This window comes from Pleurodeles waltl, chromosome 4_2 (assembly GCF_031143425.1).
Source record: "Pleurodeles waltl isolate 20211129_DDA chromosome 4_2, aPleWal1.hap1.20221129, whole genome shotgun sequence".
Lineage (NCBI taxonomy): Eukaryota > Metazoa > Chordata > Amphibia > Caudata > Salamandridae > Pleurodeles > Pleurodeles waltl.
The window spans coordinates 79,379,968-79,398,564 of NC_090443.1; the positions used below are offsets into that span (position 1 = coordinate 79,379,968).

The window sequence follows — 18,597 nt, forward strand, 5'->3', positions numbered from 1 at the left end:
GGTGAAACCAATGGAACACTAAGACAGTCTCTTTCTGACGGCATTCTGGATCAAGCTTCACTTTCTCAGCCCAAGCAGCCGCACTGGAGCCCCAAAAAGTGGTCAGCTCTGTAACCTTAGAAGTAACCTTAGTAGTCAGATGTCCATGCTGGATGTGTCTTTGTAGATCTGGACAGTGGTACAGGCCGAGCAGAGGACGACTGTGCCCTTTCGGTGAGGCTGTTGTGGCATGATGTTGTATTTCATGCTAGAGGAGCAGGTGCCTATCCTAATCCGGCACACCCCTGAGTGAAAGGGGTGGACATAGGTTCTACTGAAGGACCAAGGGTGCAGTGGTCAAGAGCACCACAAGGAGATTTGCTACATAGCCGAGACTAGGACGGGCAGGAGTAGTCCGGAGCTGGACTGCGGGTGAGCCATGAAATAAGTCAGAGGAGACCTATGTGGCTCCAATTCTGCCAGGGCTGAAGTATGGCTTACCACTGCACTTATGGGGGTTTCCGCCCTACCCAGGTCAAACAGGGTTACTTCTGTAAGCATCCCAGAGTCATTGGTACTCACTGGACTCAAAAACCAATAGGATTCTACATCACTTAACCTCCCTGCTATCCATCTTGGAGGGATAGGGCATCAATTTCAAAGTGGTCATAGATGGTGGGACTAGTATCTATCTTCACATTAAAATCACCTCCTATAACACTTTTGAAACATTTCATGGTTAAGTAGGATCTATTCTTCAGAATTTCAACATCTAGAAATAATCACTCAGTACTACAACACTTTTCACATTGATTAACTGCATTATAAAACTTAGCTGAAATAGTTATTGTCCCTGTGGCGTAATTAAAAAATAATAATTACGAGGAATTCATTTTTAGATAGCACTGGAGTCATATAAAGTTTTAAGCGAGAAAAAACTGTAATATTGCCATTACTTGCTGCAAAAAAATCAGAAGTCTCTCAGCAAAATGTGATGTGCTGTCATGTATGTCTAGCAGTTTACTAAGAGAGTGGCGGAATACCTGCTCCATAGAGTTGTAGGTGTCTGCAAGCCACTCTGAACTATTTAACAGGAAGGCTTTTTTTACATTGAGCCTACCACTGCCTGCGAAAGACATACGGCAGACATACAGAGGCTTGAATCCCACCCATTGGTTACCAGTGGTTGGCTTTACTCTCACTGTTATTTACTTGCCTTCTATTGGATGAATTTATTTGTTTCACCTGGTCCATCTTGTGTTTGTCCCTTCCATACAGCATATCCTGTTTCCACTTTCTTTGACTGACTGGCTTCTTTGCTTCCTCTGCTCGCTTTTAGGATACTGCGTTTTTCTTTTTTGTTTAACACTCCATGGAAGGGCATGTGCTTTCCAGCAGTCTCACTTGTGTGCTTTTCTTCCCCCTCTCACCCATGTGCTTCTTTCCCTCTCCCGCATTCATGCTGCTCTCTCTCGCCCAATCAATCAATCAATCAATCATTTGTAAAGCGCACTATGTACCCGTCAGGGTTTCGAGGCGCTGGGGGGGGGGGGGAGCTGTTAGCGGTCGAAGAGCCAGGTCTTGAGGAGTCTCCTGAAGGTGAGGAGGTCCTGGGTCTGGCGTAGAGAGGTGGGGAGAGAGTTCCAGTTCTTGGCGGCGAGGAAGGAGAAGGATCTGCCGCCGGAGGTCTTGCGCTGGATCCTGGGGACGATGGCGAGGGCGAGATTGGCAGAGCGGAGTTGACGAGTGGGGGCGTGAAAGTTGAGTCTGGAGTTGAGGTAGGTAGGTCCGGTGTTGTGTAGAGCCTTGTGAGCGTGGGTGAGGAGTTTAAAGGTGATCCTCTTGTCCACGGGGAGCCAGTGGAGGTCCTTCAGGTGAGGGGAGATGTGACATCGGCGGGGTATGTCGAGGATCAGGCGGGCGGATGCATTTTGGATACCCTGGAGTCGTTTGATGTCTTTTGTTGGGATGCCTGTGTAGAGTGCGTTGCCGTAGTCAAGTCTGCTACTGACGAGGGCTTGGGTCACCGTCTTTCTGGTTCCTGTTGGGATCCACTTGAAAATTCTGCGGAGCATTCGAAGGGTGTTGAAGCAGGAAGAGGAGACGGCGCTGACCTGTTTGGACATGGTGAGGGCGGAGTCCAGGATGAAGCCGAGGTTTCTTGCGTGGCTGGCTGGGGTGGGTGGGGGTCCGAAGTCGGTGGGCCACCAGGAGTCGTTCCAGGCCGAAGGGGTGCGCCCGAGGATGAGGACTTCCGTCTTGTCGGAGTTGAGCTTCAGGCGGCTGTCGTTCATCCACTCGGCGATGGCTTTTAGTCCCTCGTGGAGGTTGGTTTTGGCGGTGAGTGGGTCTTTGGTCAGGGAGAGGACGAGCTGGGTGTCGTCGGCGTAGGAGATGATGCTGAGGTGATGTTGGCGGGCCAGTTTAGCGAGGGGGGCCATGTAGACGTTGAACAACGTAGGGCTGAGGGAGGAGCCTTGGGAGACGCCGCAGATGAGGTTGGTGGCTTTGGAGCGGAAAGGGGAGAGTCGGACTCTCTGGGTTCTGTCGGAGAGGAAGGATGATATCCAGTTGAGGGCTTTATCTTGGATGCCGGCTTCATGGAGGCGGGTCAGTAGGGTGCGGTGGCAGACTGTGTCAAAAGCGGCTGATAGGTCGAGGAGGATGAGGGCCAAGGTTTCGCCGTTGTCCATTTGAGTTCTGATGTCATCTGTGGCGGCGAGGAGTGCAGTCTCGGTGCTGTGGTTTCGTCTGAAACCGGATTGAGAGGGGTCTAGGATGGAGTTGTCTTCGAGGAAGTGGGCGAGCTGTGTGTTGACGATCTTCTCGATGACTTTTGCTGGAAAAGGGAGGAGAGAGATCGGTCGGACCATGTTGCTCTTTTGACCATGTTCTCTCCCTCATGTTGCTTATCCCCTGCAAGCCCTGCTGCTTCAACCCCCTCTGACCTCCCCCTCCCCTGTCGGTCAGCCGAGCTGCTTCACTTCCTCCATCCTCCATCACCTGCTCCAGCTCATCTGTTTACAAATGCTTTGACCTATATTTCTTTTTTGCGCTGTTTTTTTATTTACTGATCCACTTGGGATCAGTAAATCATTAAAAAAAAAATCCTTTTGTAGGTGCACTCATTCATGCTGAACACATGCACACATAAAAGGACGAGGCAGCATTATTATTCGTTTTTTTCACCCATGCTGCACGACAGTTGCAATGCTGTACAGCATGGCTAAAACACAATTTCAAAGTCAATAGGTCTTAAAAGCGAAACCTTCTGGCTTTGTCACTGCTTGTTAGTAGTTATTACTATGCAATGTAGTCAAAACAGTCTGCAATCACTGACAATCCCCAGAAAAAGCTCTGGAGCTGTTGTATAGTAGCTTAGATCTCTTCTAAAGTTGAAATGTAAATCAGCAAAGGCTGAAGCTCACTTTTCCTGAAGACGTCATATCATCGCAGAGTAATTCATACTGAGCCTGAACTTGCCGTATTATCATGGCAGCACAATCTACTCTTCTTTAATTTGTCATAAAATCATCATGACAAGTTACACTCATCGTGGACTTGTGATAGGATCATCATTGAGTAGTCTACACTCATCCTAACTTTTTCATGAAATGATCCTGGAGCAAACTGCACTCATCCTGAAGATGTCATGATGTCATCCAAGAGTAATCCATACTCATCCCCCTGTTCCCCGAATATCTCTTTGTAGTAATCTGCACTCATCCTAAAGTTGTTAGAGACTTCCTAAAGTTGTTAGCAATCATCACATATTTGCACTTCAAGTAATCAAAAACCTATCCTGGAATAGTTTTTCTGATGACTCTGGCATCATCTCATTTAAATATTTTGGCACAAACACATACTTCAGGATGGTCTGAGTTGTCCTCGCCAGATTGCTACAGAAATAGCTCCAGGAAGATCTTTCTTTTTGGCAAGTGTATAGCTGGTCCGTCACTGGGAAGCGGAAGAGGTGGCCAACTGCTTGAGTCATTTGACTTTGCCATTCAGGAGTACGTCACTAGAACTGAAGCAGACTTCGGGATTAGTTGTTTCTCCACTTGAGGGACTTCTACTTTTTGTGGACAATGGCAGCTAAGCAGGACGGTAAGGGTGATTTTTTGAGCCCCAAAGTATGACAGCCAAAAGTAGCCAGGGTGGCACTGCCTCCCTGTCTAGAGAGAATTACACATTAGTGCATGAGGAAAAGACACTCCTTGGATCCACAAATATAGGGCACATTGACAAAGGACGACACGTGCACCATCAAGGGGCCCAGAAGTAGGTGGAAAAGAAACTGTACAGGTTATCAAGTAGGGTGTTAGCTGTGGAACAAAGAGTGGATGAAGAAGAAAGCAGGGCAAAGTGCCTGGCAAGCCCAGTGAGAGACCTAGAAGTGCACCTGAAATAGGTGAAGTAATTAAAGACAGAAGGTGTGGGCAGACTGGTCTCTCTGTAAGAAAGGATTGAGGCTTTGGACAATTGATGAAAGGCACCCGCATCAGAGTGCTGTGGGTCATGGGAGATGTCCTTTTAGAATCCCTAAAAACTGAACCCCAGAATTCATTCATTGAATTGTAGGGGATGCAAAAGCCAAAAATGGAGACTTACTGGTGAAGGCTTTTAGGCTCCTCAAAAATAGAAAGTGGTTTAAACAAGTGCCTGGCACCACTGCGCTGTCAGTGATCAGGTTTACTAATCTGAGCGACCAACTCATGCAGGGCGGTGGCAACACTGAAAGAGACGAAGTTGAGAGCCACAAAACTGCTGCTGTTACAAGACTTGAGCCCACCACACTGTGGTGACAAGTGCTCTTATGGATGTCCACGGAAACGTGATAGAGGATTTTCTGCATAACTTGGCTATCTAGCCAAGATGTATGTAGAGTGGCACTGTAAGAAATATGCTTCCTCCCAGGTAGATATGGTCACAGCCTTTTTCAGTGGCTTGGACCCTTGGCGTACACTCTCCAAGGACAGTGCTGAGACACTGCTGGGACTTGCTTCTTTTTGGGCATGCCTACCCTCTATAAATGTGATCAACTTTGAGGTTTTGCTGTGCTGGATGGGACTGTTAGGAATCATTTGGAGTAACCAGTTTGTCGATACAATATTGTTTGATGTGGGTGAGGATGTGGCGTAATGGCCAGAGCTGCCAACAGTGGAGTCAGGCTCAAGTTTAGGCAGCGGCTCAACATTCTGTGATTCTGGTCAAATCACTTATTCTCCCCGAGCCTAAAAACAACAAATATTAATGTGTGCTTATGTAATTTGATTTGAACCATAAACAAACTTTAACACACTCCTTTGACAAGGCTTCTAAAGCCAAATCTCCAATAATGATGACATGGGCATTACTTAATTCCTTCACTCATTTTAACCAGTCTCCCTCCATGATTCCGGAATCACTGGTGCAACGGGGGTGCACTGGATCATGAAAAAAAATTAGTTTTAAGATCAAACATTTCAGGAGTGTCCACTCCGGTTGCCAAGTTTATGCCCCATCTTTTATACGAGGCTATGCAGTTATGAGATCATTAATAGAATGATTTCAGATATTAATCCAGATTTCAGTCGTCAGTTCCGACCGATGACATACATACTGCGTTTGTGAGAGAAAAGGGGACTTTCAGGACACAATTTTCATAAAATGAGCGGGGTTAATAATCTCATGTTGATCCTCGAGAAGGATCTCCAGTATTTCTCATCAGCAATCTGGGACCTGTGATTATTAAAGTATGTTATATACTTATAACTCTGTCAGTTCAGATCTGTACTTTTTGTTCATGTTGATAAAAATACTGGTAGTTCTCCAAATCAACTTAGGACAGCTCACCCCTTCATCCAAGTGCAGAAACCTAGAGTAGCCACAACTAGCATGTAACCGGGTTTCATTATAGGGTGGACTATCTCTAAGCAGATCCGACTCATAGACCAGGACTGTCTTGCCAGGTGCAAAAGCCTAAAGCAAAATAAGGACAGTCCAATTTTTGTGTGTATCAATTATTTTATTGGCATAAATTAAGTACCAAAAAATAAAATATCAGCAAATTCCATGACATGCAAGTCCAGCTTAAATCCATATTAAGATAGAAATGCTGCTTGCAATACATGCACCAATACAGAGAGTAACAAAAAAAAAAAAATAAGGAAGGAAGAAAAAAAAGATGGATGGGGTGATTTAGATGGAGAGAAGAAAAGAAAGGAAAAACGTCAAGAGGAAAAGAAGGGAGAGAAGACAAAACTACAAAGCAGGTAGGGAGGGCAGGGAGCCGGATCATTCAGGCGAAGCCCAAGTGTAATAATGCTGGGCTGGGTGAGAGGGGGGCGGGGGGGTTGCAGTGACAATGACGAGATAGAACCTAGAGACATGGCGAAGAATGGGTTAGGGGGCATCCTGCAGAAAGGAGACCACGTGAGAAGAAAAATATCTGCTTTGTCCATTAAGTTGTAAATAACCTTTTCATAGGTAGCAGTCTTGTACATTTCTGCAAGCAATTCCGTTGTTGTGGGGAACGCCAATGTCGTAGAATACAGATATTGGCAGCTGGAAGGGCTGTGGCGAACAGACGACGGGCATGGCAGGTCAGCTCAGAAATGTCCAATAAGTCATGGCAGGGAATAAGGGGGTCCAGAAGTGGCAATGGGAAATCCATGGATTCCCGGAGCGTAGACCCCACTGCTGTCCAGGAGGGGTGAATGCAGGACAATCCAGTGACATATGAAATATATCACAAGGCGCATAAACATTAAAAAAGCTTGAAATTACTATTAAGATAGCCAGATCCTGAGGCACTCACACGCTGTAGGTATTCTTCACCCACCTCTTGTAGGTGCTATATCTGGTGGTGTTGTGAGAAGCTTTGGACTGGACTCGGAGCGGGCGTGTTGCTGCCTCCTGTTTGCTTGAGAGACCTGGAAACTCACAGATGCCCTGAAGTGGGGAACGAAGGTTGTGTGCAGCTCCATAGCTACCGAGACCAGCCTGGAACACAGCTGGAAGTCTGAAGAAACATACATACCCATACAGGTCTTTGTGATACCGGACTTGGAAGCGGATCGAATCTGCTTACACTGGGGGTGGGAATGTGACCCACCCTGACCAAGACCTTATTCTACAAAAGGATCAGTTCAAGACTGATCGACCGGTTGGCTAAACCAGACGACCATCAAAGCGCACCCAAGGACTCTTGTAAAGGAGACCATCTGACCAGTCGTATCTGCTCTAGCACTGGACTTGGTGAAGATTTGTAACTGGAAAGTGCGTGACAAAGCTACCGTATGCTCACTGTGAACTGGTTTGCGGAAAGAGGACTATCCAGAGGACTTTGCAGTAAAGCACAAGGGTGGGGCTAGAAGCAGAGAAGAGGTGGGAAGGAGTAATGTCAACAGGCTAAGGAAGAGTCGAAAAGACCAGAGGGACTGCTGCTGTGGAAAAACAAGCCAGAGACCCCACAAAATCGCTTTGAAATTTGGAAGTTGTGAATAGTGCTCTCCTGCACTACACAGCAGACTCCTACAGCCCCTACTGCCTGACTAAAGGCTAGAGGCAACCTGGAGCTGGAAGTCGTACAGTGTGATTGTGACCAGAGGGAAAAGAAGCCTCCAGTGGCCACTTGAAGTACTGCACAAGTGACTAGTCCATGCAGAATTGACTAGCCATGTGGAATGGACATGTCACTTAAACAAGCAGTACCTTTCCAGTGACTGATACACTTATTGCTTAGTGCATGGGAGCTTGCTGCACTTCCAGAGTGCAGGATTCACCTGTATCAAGAACCAAACACCCCCTTTGTCGGGGTAAATGTTTTCTTAGCACCAAAAGCATTCACAGATCGTGGAACATCAATAGTGTTGGTGATCAAAGCAGTGGATCATGCTATAGAAATTCAAATTCCACATGCTTTGCCAATCGTCTCCAAAATAAGTGAAATGGCCTCATTATCATCGCATCTACAAGACAGTGATAAGGTTCTTTTGGCTGCTTAACAAAGGTTACAGTAAACAAGAAAAAAGTGAAGGTTTAGTCAGCTGCCTTCAAACCACACTTCAAAGGATTTTCACTACTTTGTGAAGCCACACTTCAAAGAAGTCTCACTTCCTGTTCATGCCACATTTCATGGGGTTTCGTTTACTGATATTTCGAAATATTTGTTTCATAATCAAAAGTACATTCATGAAAAATATTTAAACAAAGTAGTAGAACAGTTCAAAGCAACAATAAATAACATTAGAAAAACACGTGCAGTAATCCATCAATCGTGATCACAGGAGGACCATTCAGGGCCTATTTTATATGGCTTTTAGAACTTTTTTTCTAATTATGCATGCTGAATGAAGGAATTTGGAGGCAGCCACAACCACAATCGAGGTGGTATCGCTTTCACATATTCTGTATGGCTCTCCCCTCGTCAACAGACAGAGGGATCTGCACATAGGGGCAATCAATTTGGGCCTCGGTTTCGCATACAAGAGACAGAAAAACAGCATGTGTTCATCACTTGCGTGTAGTTGTGCAGCATAGGCAGCAGTCAGATTCCTTGTTAGACCTCCTCCAATTTACTGTAAAGGCTGCTACAGGTAAACACCCATTCCTGAATTGAGATTATGGGATTCGCGCCCGTGCCAGTTGTATAAAACACAAAACTTTCTCAGCTTTGGGAACGGAATTGTGGAGAAGAAACACACTTGTCAAACTCCCTATCGAGGAAGTGTGGTCTCTTAGGCTGCTAGCTTTCTCTTCCACTAACTTCTTCACTGCAGCAGCATCACCTCTCTGAATGGTCTGGGGCTCGCTCCAAAACCTCAGTCGACCCAAATCAAGCCTGGTGTTTTACTTTTACTTGCACCTCACTTGAACTTACTCACTGCCTCACCAGATAACATTGAGTGTCAATTTCTCACCACATCATTATTCCCAAACTCTAATGCCAGTACTTTGGCTCAGCAAACGCTATAGGAATCTAAGTTCCATTAGTTTTATGTCTGCACACTGGATCAACCTTTTGCCCATCTTTGGTAGCTAAGAAAAGCATGCTTGAGCTGAACAAAACCAGCAAAATGGTGGTCACTAGGACTATCTTCCCCAAACACCAATGTTCAGAGCAGCACTTACCAAGGTTGGTTCTCCAGCCAGTCAGCAAGGAGGTGGCGAATATTTCTGGGAAACCCAAGATACAGGCTGCTGAAGCGTTCAGGTGGCATCTTGGACACCAAACTCCACAGAGAAGATTTGGACATCTTGGAATCGTGACCCTCAGCTGGAAGAAAGGAGCAGAAAACAGGTAATTAACTACTGGTTCACCCTTCACATGCATTCGTCACACTAAAATAGACTATCCCTCTACAAAGTTCATTTTGTACCTGTGTAGCAGAGATTCCTTGCCATTATTATGTATTTACATTTTTTCTTCTAAGCATAACCAGGACACTCAACAAAACTGATCTGCTCTCAAAAACAGGCTTTCCTCTAGGTTTTTCACCTAAAAGATTTGGTATTGCTCTTTAATAACAAATGCCTCCAAAACAGAGGTTCTTCACCTCAAAACTTGCTGGCACAGTAATGGATTCTATTACCTGAGGTGCACCAACTCCGGTGAAACAGCTATTATGAAATGGATGTAGTTGCAAAAGTGGCACTGAAATGTATGTGCCACTTCACTGGAGTTTTAGTCCCGTGCACAGGGCAGTTATTCAGTATTACTTCCATTCACTCCCAGTCTTTGAAATGTTCCTGCTACTGAAACCCTGGCCATATATACCTTTGCCTACTGTGCTCATCCGGGCAGATAGGACTCACTTACCCCATAGGCATATGAGAGGGCTGCGACGTAGGAGTGTTCATGATATTAACTGAAGAAGAACCCTTAAGTACAAGGCGCCAAGCAATACATTCGTTGCAAATTCAAGCAAGCAAGATATACATAGACAATACCAGTACAGTACTAAATTGCTCCAAACGCTGGGTTTATGCTCCGTTAGAGACCTTAGCTTCTCCACTGAACCCTTTTTGTAAGAGTTCCCTAGAAGGCACAGGAGCTTTGGAGAACCCACTCTGGAAAATCAGTTTAAAGCTCCTAGGAATTACACCGCCATTGTTTCTGGGACCTATCGAGCTCAGTCTCTAGAGGTGACGGCGTGCTCTTGAAGGAAAATGTTTCTCAAACGCACAAAAGGTGATGGGAAAAATGCTTGCAAAAGTCTAACCGCTGGCAATCGCTCAGGGTCGCAATCCAACCCATCCGCCTTTGCAGATCATGGTACCCCAGTTTGGACCCAGCCACATGGAAATCAGTGTTGACCCAGTTCCTCTCGGAAAAGTTCAGCTCGAACTGAAAGAAACGGTTTCGAAGCAGCATGTAACTGCTTGTAACCTCTCACTCGGACAGGCTAACACCACAGCGATAAAGACGAGCTACAGTTTCTGCCTTTGGCATAAGTCTAACTGCTACCCAAACAAAGTATGCCAACTTCACTAAGTTCTCTTGCGTGTATTCGGCTCGCTGTACTGCTAATCTTGGACATAAGACTGCCTCTTGCACCTTACTAATTAATGTGAATTTCCTTTTGCGTTTAGTTTATTTCTCATTATTGCTCACATAGGCTGCACCCTAAGTGAATTTTAGTGTCTTTTATTTCTATGATTATCTCTTATTTGTTTCTCCCCCCTCAAGTAAGGTGGTAAACTTTTTATTTTGTGCAGAGTTGAGACATTTCCTTTCATGCACCTTATGTCAAGCTAGTTGGATCAATAGGAAGTCACACCCTTAAGCCTCTAGCACACAAGGTAATAATGTGGTATTGCTTTGCTACTCTTTTCTATAACTTATTCAACTCTGAGTAGCTATTATGTGATCGCACTCTGTAGTGGAGTGATTTGAAAAACTGAATATTTGTATGGAAGCTCAGTTACGTCTTCGTAGAGGATTTCTTTCTTGATGTTACTTTCTCTCCCCTTCATCTAGGCCAATCCACAGCGTGTGGCAACAAGCACAGCAGGGGTGCGCTACCCTGCATCCTAACTGAAGTGCACTTGTCACTGTACATTGTTAGAAGGTGTTTAAACTCTTTATTTGCCATTTGCCATTGATGGGAATCAATCATTCTTATCATTTGTCTAGCTACATGAGTTTTCAAATCCCGATCTAACAGCGGCAATCTTACAGGCTTATCAAATCTTCTACAGAATCCACCCCAGTGGCCGGAATATGGGCCTCCTTGTTAAAGGCGTCCTTAGTTACTCATCTGACCCCGCATGCAACACCCTTTTCCTAGAGCCTGTCACAGTGCATGGTTGCCATCTCAAGAGACTTTGCTTACATTTCTGGTGATTTATCATACTCTTGGCCCTTGATGCAAACTATTAAATAAATCTATGGAGCTCTGAGGGCAGTGTTCTTTGTCACAAAAACCTAACAGCTGCTGGTCATTTTAATCTCCAGACAGATAATCCCCTGGATTCCAAATGCCCTGGATCACTTAGATACCACAGTTTCCGAAACCATTTCGACGTTTATTTCCTGCAGCCTCACAAACGATGTTACTGTGCCCCTTCACAAAAAGGACCAGATTCTTGATATCACACTGGTGCCTGAGGGTCCTGCACATTTATAAACTGTCCTCCCCTCAGCTGGACAGACAGTCAGTCACAGCATCCTCCTGAATACAGTCAAAGATATTGCTTCCTCTGGGTCAGCTGAAGAGTGCTTTACCTCTTCTCTTAAGGATTGTTCTCAAACATCAATTTGCCTAATTTCCGTTGCAATAGTTTCAGGCTTCAGTGTGGGTTTCCAATAGGATCTTCCCTACCCTCCATGTTTTGACATTTATATCAGATCTCTGGTGCAGTTTCTCCGATAATTTGGCTGCAAAGATGTAACTTCTGAAGACAATATTGAACTGATTGTATACCTACACCATCAACCCCTGAACTCTGTTTCATCTCGAAATTACTGCTTTTGGGGAATTTAGAATTGGATGAGTTTCAAATTCCTCCAACAGAATGCCAGCAAGATGGATCTTCTGACAGGTGGCAGTCAAAAGCACAGGCAACAAAACTGACTTTCATCACCAGCTCTAGGAGTCATGCCACAAGCAGGATATAAGGTAAAATCCTGAGGAGTACACCGAGATTTTTCCTTGAATGCACAGTTCAATGAGGTTACCTCATCTTGGGCTGGATGTACAAAACAATGATAACAAAATACTGGTGTAGGAATTTTGCAAACCAATCTGTGCACTAATAGGTCACAAAATTCAGAATCATAATGGGTGAATCCATAAATATTCATGAGGTAGGTCACAAATTGCAACTCACTATGATTCGTGGCCCTCATTGCGAGGATGGCCTGATGAGGTGAGCAGACAGAAATAGCCCTGATCATTTTTTTAAATATATATATTTTTTTAATGCAGCCCGATTTCCCTAAAGGAAAAGGTTTAAAAAACGTATTAAAACTTTTTTGAGAGTAGGCACTGCCAACTCCGCAACAACATTTGTTTTACATTCACAATGTGAGTGAAATAATGCCCTACAAAAAACCCTCTTCAAAACAGTGGATTATTATACCTTTCTAAACTCATTTTGCGATCCGGCCACCTGTTACAGTGTCACAAAACGAGTTTAGTACATTTCAAAAAGCATTTTTGCAGTCGGAAAGTCCGATTTGGAGGATTTGCGACCACAAAAAAGCTATTTACTCCTGCAGCCATGTTTTTATTGCAGCCAGCTTGCTAGGCAAATATCTCCCTTTTCCGTCATCCGACCTACATCCTCAGATGAAATAACTGCATATGTTGTATAGTGGTTGAACCACTTCATAAAAAACTGTACCTTGGCTTGCCGGGCAATGCATTTAAAATGTTGCAAAGACTCCAGAACCTTGTCATTCCTAAAGTTGTTCCGCTCTATAAACTTTATCAAGTACCTGCTGCGTTTGGATCTCTGCAGTGGCTGCATGTGTACCAAAGGACAACATTTCAAGCCCTTTACTGATACGCTGCGTTTTTTCCAGCATTGAGTTCTCATGCTCACATGAATGTGTTTTAATCTACCTTCCCTCCTGGTTTCTTCAGTCAAACTCTCTCGTACTTCTACATGTTCCTTGCTTCAAAGGCTACCAAACAAGGGGTTGTTCTCTTCTGTACTTTTGACCCAAGTCATGGAACAGTCTTTTTTTTATATGCACTCCATTCAAAGTAATCTCTGTTTTTAAAAGTCCCAGAAAACCGGTTTATTCGGTTAATCTTAGTCTCCGCCTTCTGAGGCTTTTTTTCAACTGAAGTCCAAGAAGTGTGTAGTTTGTGCTCAACTTGTGTTCAAAAGCTGCTGATGTATCGAAGTCTCATAGACGCCGCAGCAGACTTCATGATCTCCAGTCCTTCCGAGAGGCGCCAAGAACTGTGCAAGTGGACTTGAAACAGGACACCCAAGATCATTTAAGTTCAGATTGACAGGAATACGTTGTCCAGCAGTACAAAACTGGCCCAGTCATGGCCAAATCAGTGAGTTCCATACAAGCAATAATTACCACAACCCAGACAGGTAAAGTAAGGGCAATGTCTTTCTTACTCTCCCTTGACTTCAGTCAAAGAGGAACGTTGCAGGGTAAAGTCTATGCTGCTTCAACAAGGACCAAGAAATCTGTGACTTTCAATTGGTCTCCCTGTGCCCTTGCAGTCCACCTGTGAGGCACTCCCATTTCAAGGGGACACATGGTTTGATACTCTACCATCAGTGAACCTAGTTTCCAAAAGCTCCTGCGTTGTGTAGGCTCTCGTCAATGGCTATACCTTCAAGCTCCACAGCCAGCATTACCGCCAGCTTTAACATAGTGGGCGTTCAGGAATGTCTGAAAGAGGTGGGGAGGGTCTTTGTAGAGAACAAACAGCGTGCTCATCGCTTAAAAGGATGCTACTTGGTACTCTTACCATTTATTAGTGAAAAAGAAATGCCTCATTTCTATACTGAATTCCTAAGATCTAAACAGGTTATCTCTTCAAAATGCTGAAGATATTATCTCTGGTCAAGACTGCAGAAACAGTAGAAAAGACAGGTAGAGCTTTGTGAATCCGTTGGACAAGGATTTCAAATTGCCTAGCCACAAAAAATCCTTCAGTGAACAGTCGGGAACTAGCGTTACCAACGGAAATTAAAAAATACAAAGCTACTGGCTTCACTGGTGACCTTTCTGTAACACAGTGAGAGTTTTCCCATTGTTAACAAACTACGAACACCACAAATATTATGAAAACAAAGAGACTGGCAACATTTGAAAATTAAAAGTCTGGAGGTCCAAGCTATGCCGGGTCAAAAGCTACACATGCGGGGGACAGATCTCGAGCCTGGTTTACAAGGGCAATAGGTGTCTGAGCCCGCAGGCACAAGGGCACAAACTGTCACCGCTTTGGCCCTCTGAGCTATCTGAGATATCCGATCCAGCGATTTTCTATTTTGTAGGTCACCTGGGTCCAGACGTCTGCACTGCTGGGTCAGGGGAGCCACAAGTGTGGCCCGGACAAACCATAGGCGAAGTCTATAACTGGCCTCAAACCCCAGCAGGAGGAGGGAGGCTTGCCGGTACCAGGAAGTGGCATTTAAGAGGGTCACACGAACAGGAAAGGCTTTCACCTCAACTCGCCTGCATTTGCACAGAGATGTTTCCTGGACGGCCCTCATTTGAAGTGTTGTGGTAGGCTAGGACGCCTTGGCGATGGTCACACGGTGGATGTTAAGGGGGGAGTGGAGGGGGGGGGACACATCAACACGGACGAGGTCAGCTGCAGTGTAAGGCAGTTAACATTAGCAAGACATCAAGCTTAGGAATGGTCTTGGAGAAATAAACAACACAGCTCCCATTCGGAAAGGACCAGGGGATGGTTCAAACAGGTCTCTGCAGACTTAAGTCTTTATTACGTCATGTGGAGCTTCAGCCTTAAATTACAGTCCTTAACAGCAGGGCAGAATCCGGATGTCAATCTATACGAGTGCAGTCACTACACAGACGCGGAAAGTAGGGGCGCAGGGGGCGCTGCAACAACCCAAAATAACCATGCTGGTGTTCAAAAGGTGACTATGCAACAGAGTTCTTTAGATTTAATTTCTATCTTGTCACATTTGTCGTGTTTGAAGACAGAGGTCAAATGGCAGGTACTGTCGCCATCAAACTGCTGCTTATTCATTTCACACGGAGACTTGTGTTTTCTTTTCTTCCTCTGACTGCAAGGTGAGAGGATTGTGTAAAGCGAGCCATGTGACAACCTTGCTGAGTATAGGAAGTGATAAAGGAAAGGCTGCAAGATGTGAATTGTATTCTAGCAAACAAAAACATATCATTATCAATGCCTGTAAATGAACTGAACAAATACTTCAAACTAAATCATTAGTCAGGTAAGCACACAGGGCACACTATCTGTAATTCTGAAGTGTTATTGAAACAAGGTTTGAGTAGGATCAAAACAAATCAAAACACTTCTTGGTGATGCACAAATCATAAAAGCCACAGAAACCCGATTTCCACACATTATTTGTGCACTATAATGTGTTAACGTTTATGTCGATGCAACTTCAGTGGCCATTTTAACGGAAAATGTGCTCTCTGTAATGACACTGCGCTAACACTCCATGCTTTAGTAATATATTGAGCTCCAATGTGCATGGCTTATTCGCTACACGTTCTTGGTGTTACGCTTGGATTTTTCACAATCCGCATGACTTCAGTGGTGTAACATTGATGGCAGCACCCCGACTCTGGAATTGTTCCAGCAACACTGAGTTGTCTGTTCACAGTCAAGGAGTGTGGGTGACACCTGGCATGCCACCACAGGGTTGTTTTGGGGGCCACGAGGGGGTCACACAGGGACAAGGATGTCTGCCCTGCACTAACACATGGGTAGTGGTTGTTGTCAGTGAGAGTGGCACAAGCTGTCCGAGAGTACAGACAATGAGCTGGACCCCTTCTTAGTTAGGCGGTACTGAAAAGGGAAACTTCAAGGTACTGCAGTAGCTTCGGGGGTACTCCAGCCGGTCTCTTCTAATGGTGCAAGACGATTTTGAACCTTAACTGTGAGAAATGTTCAACTGATGATTTTTTTCCTCCCACAGTGGTTTGCAGAGGGCATCGTGTGTACGTTTTGGTGTTTGTAAATGGTGAACCTATCGAGAGAGTTTTTTTGTTTTTTTGACCAAAACGCCAGTGGCGCATCGCCTGCTTCATGTACACATACCCCCCCCCCCCCCACCCCTCTCCAACCCAGGAGACGCGCTATCACTGTTCTGTTGCAGATATATTTTGTTAGTTAATGTTCTGACAGAGGGTGTCACCCTGAAGGTTCTATCACACACAGATATATGTGCCGTTTCACTGTTTTAAAATAAGAAAATGGCATTCAATAGCATCACACACTTCCTGCCCTTTGAAGGGTAGTTAAAGTATGCCAACCTTCTGTTCATGGGAGGGTAGTGGAGGTCAGCATGCTGTCCACCACCTCAGCTTTCCATCGCGACTTGCCCTCGTCCACTAGCAGCTGCAGACCCGAGGGCTGCTGGCCAGGGATAGCGATACTCTCCACTGGCTTCTCGCTGACGCCAACCCTTCACACAAAAGGGTGTGCATCCCTCACAAGATCCGACAACTCTACTCTGCGATATCTGCCACTGAGGATGAAAGTATCTGGCAGGCGCAGGTTCGAAGCTGATCTACTGCTGGTAGAGCCCCCAACATAGAAAGAGACAGAAATGCACAATTGCACAATTCTTTTCAGGCGGTGCTACCAGACTTTGGGAAACTCTGCCCCCAGGCACCATTGTCGTACTGTCTGCATGGAAGACTGAACTGAAAATTGCCTCCAAACTATCCAAGAAATTACTTGGTGACTCTTTCGGGCCAATTTCGTCCACCATGCAATGTCTACACCCCTTACATTGCACCATTTTTCCCATTAAGATTTCCTCATTTTTCTGCTCAATGGTCAGCTTGTTTCATATGCGATATTTTGTTTTTATTACTATTAGTGCGTGTATTTTTTTCTCATTCAATCATTTACTCTTATGCAACTTATCACTTTTGTTAAGTGCTCTAACGGTTTCAGGTAATGTCTGTGTAGCATAAAACTGCACAAATAATGTCTGTGTAGCATAAAACTGCATAAATAAATATACCTACTGCTGGTTAGTGGACTGTGCCACACTAGTCCATGTATAACTGGGTGCTGACCATATGTCCTGTCAATGTGGCATTGGGTGGTCTGTGCCACACTAGACAATGTATCACTGGGTGCTGCCTATATGTCCTGTCCATGTGGCATTGGGGAGGCTGACAATACCACCGGTCCATGTAGCACTGGGTTCATGACCATGTCTACGTGGCATGAGCGTGATGGACTGTGCGACTGGTCTAGCTGGGCCTGAGAGCCAGACCAGAAGACCTGTCCATGTTGTATGGTGATAACTGACTGTATGATTGTTTGTGTCACGTGTGCATTCTTCAGTTGCTACTTTGCAGCCTTTTCTTCCATCTGATGTTATAAGGTACCTCTCTGTAGCCCACTGTTCAAGAAAATCAACTAAGAGACCCTCAATCTGCAAGTGGTGATCCTCTGCATCTTCAACCTGTCATATCAGGTGATTATTTGATTTTTAATCCTTGAAAATTCCATTGTGTCCTAGGCCCTAAACTCTCAACAGTATGTCTCATCTATCACAATTCAATTCCACTTGCATAGGAATAACATTAGCATATTTAGAATTTGGGTGTAAGTTCTAAATTATTCACTCCAACTTTTACCTCAAATTGGAGGTTGTTCTAAAGTTACATCAAAAAATAACCTGCCACATATAACTATGAGGTGAAAACTAAGGGTGTGCAAAATATTCCGCTCCACTGGCAGAGTTTGCAGAGTTTTGCACCACTTCGAGCTCCGTTAGGAGCGCAGAGTTCTGGCAAAACTCCACCAACCGCCACTTGGCAGAATTTCTTCTCATGTGCAGCCCACCACTGTCCAGACAGCAAGTGAGAATTTGCATCCCCTAGCGCAATTTTCATACGTTCAAACAGTTCCCAGTGAGATTTCTCAATGTGGGCAGTCCCAGCAGGTCGCAACCGTTTGCACCGCAAAAGCTGCCTCTCAAGTAGAAAATCTACGTGAGCTGTAGAAAGAAACAGCGCCCTCTGCCCTACCACATGGTGCCATTCGGATTGATTTTACAGCAAATAAGAAAATTCAGGTGCTAAAAATCAGCACCAGGAACGCAACGTGCCCGATTCCATCTGCTTGCGGAATCTCGCAGAGTTTCTTTGCAACTCTGCAGAATTCCGCAGAGTTAAACTCCGCAAGTTCCTCCCAGTCCTAGAGAAAACAGAGCATTACAGCTAATGAAATGTTGGGAGTTCATCAAGTACATTTTGGGCAGTAAGAATGCATTTGATGCTGTATGTATTTTGAAAACTGGTCAGTATACTCCTAAAACAAAAAGAAGAGCTGATAGTCATGGTTCTTCTTCCTAGTAACTGGCATTGCCTTCCTGAATAGTTACTGGCTTGGAATCAGTTTTACTGGAAATACCATAGATAATATTTCAACTACATTTAGGGAAACATACAGTAACATTGTAAACATTTTT

General features: G+C 44.9%; 1 protein-coding gene across 5 annotated transcripts in view; it reads right to left on the reverse strand.

Moving 5' to 3' along the window:
- STAT6 (signal transducer and activator of transcription 6) overlaps nt 1-18,597 on the reverse strand; it is a 604,937-nt gene that overhangs the window by 368,442 nt on the left and 217,898 nt on the right. For all 5 annotated transcript variants that reach the window (XM_069230781.1, XM_069230777.1, XM_069230780.1 and 2 more), the window contains exon 2: nt 9,094-9,238. In XM_069230781.1, the coding sequence (XP_069086882.1) occupies nt 9,094-9,218 (125 nt within the window). In that variant the 5' untranslated portion in view covers nt 9,219-9,238. The remainder of the gene's footprint in view (nt 1-9,093; nt 9,239-18,597) is intronic.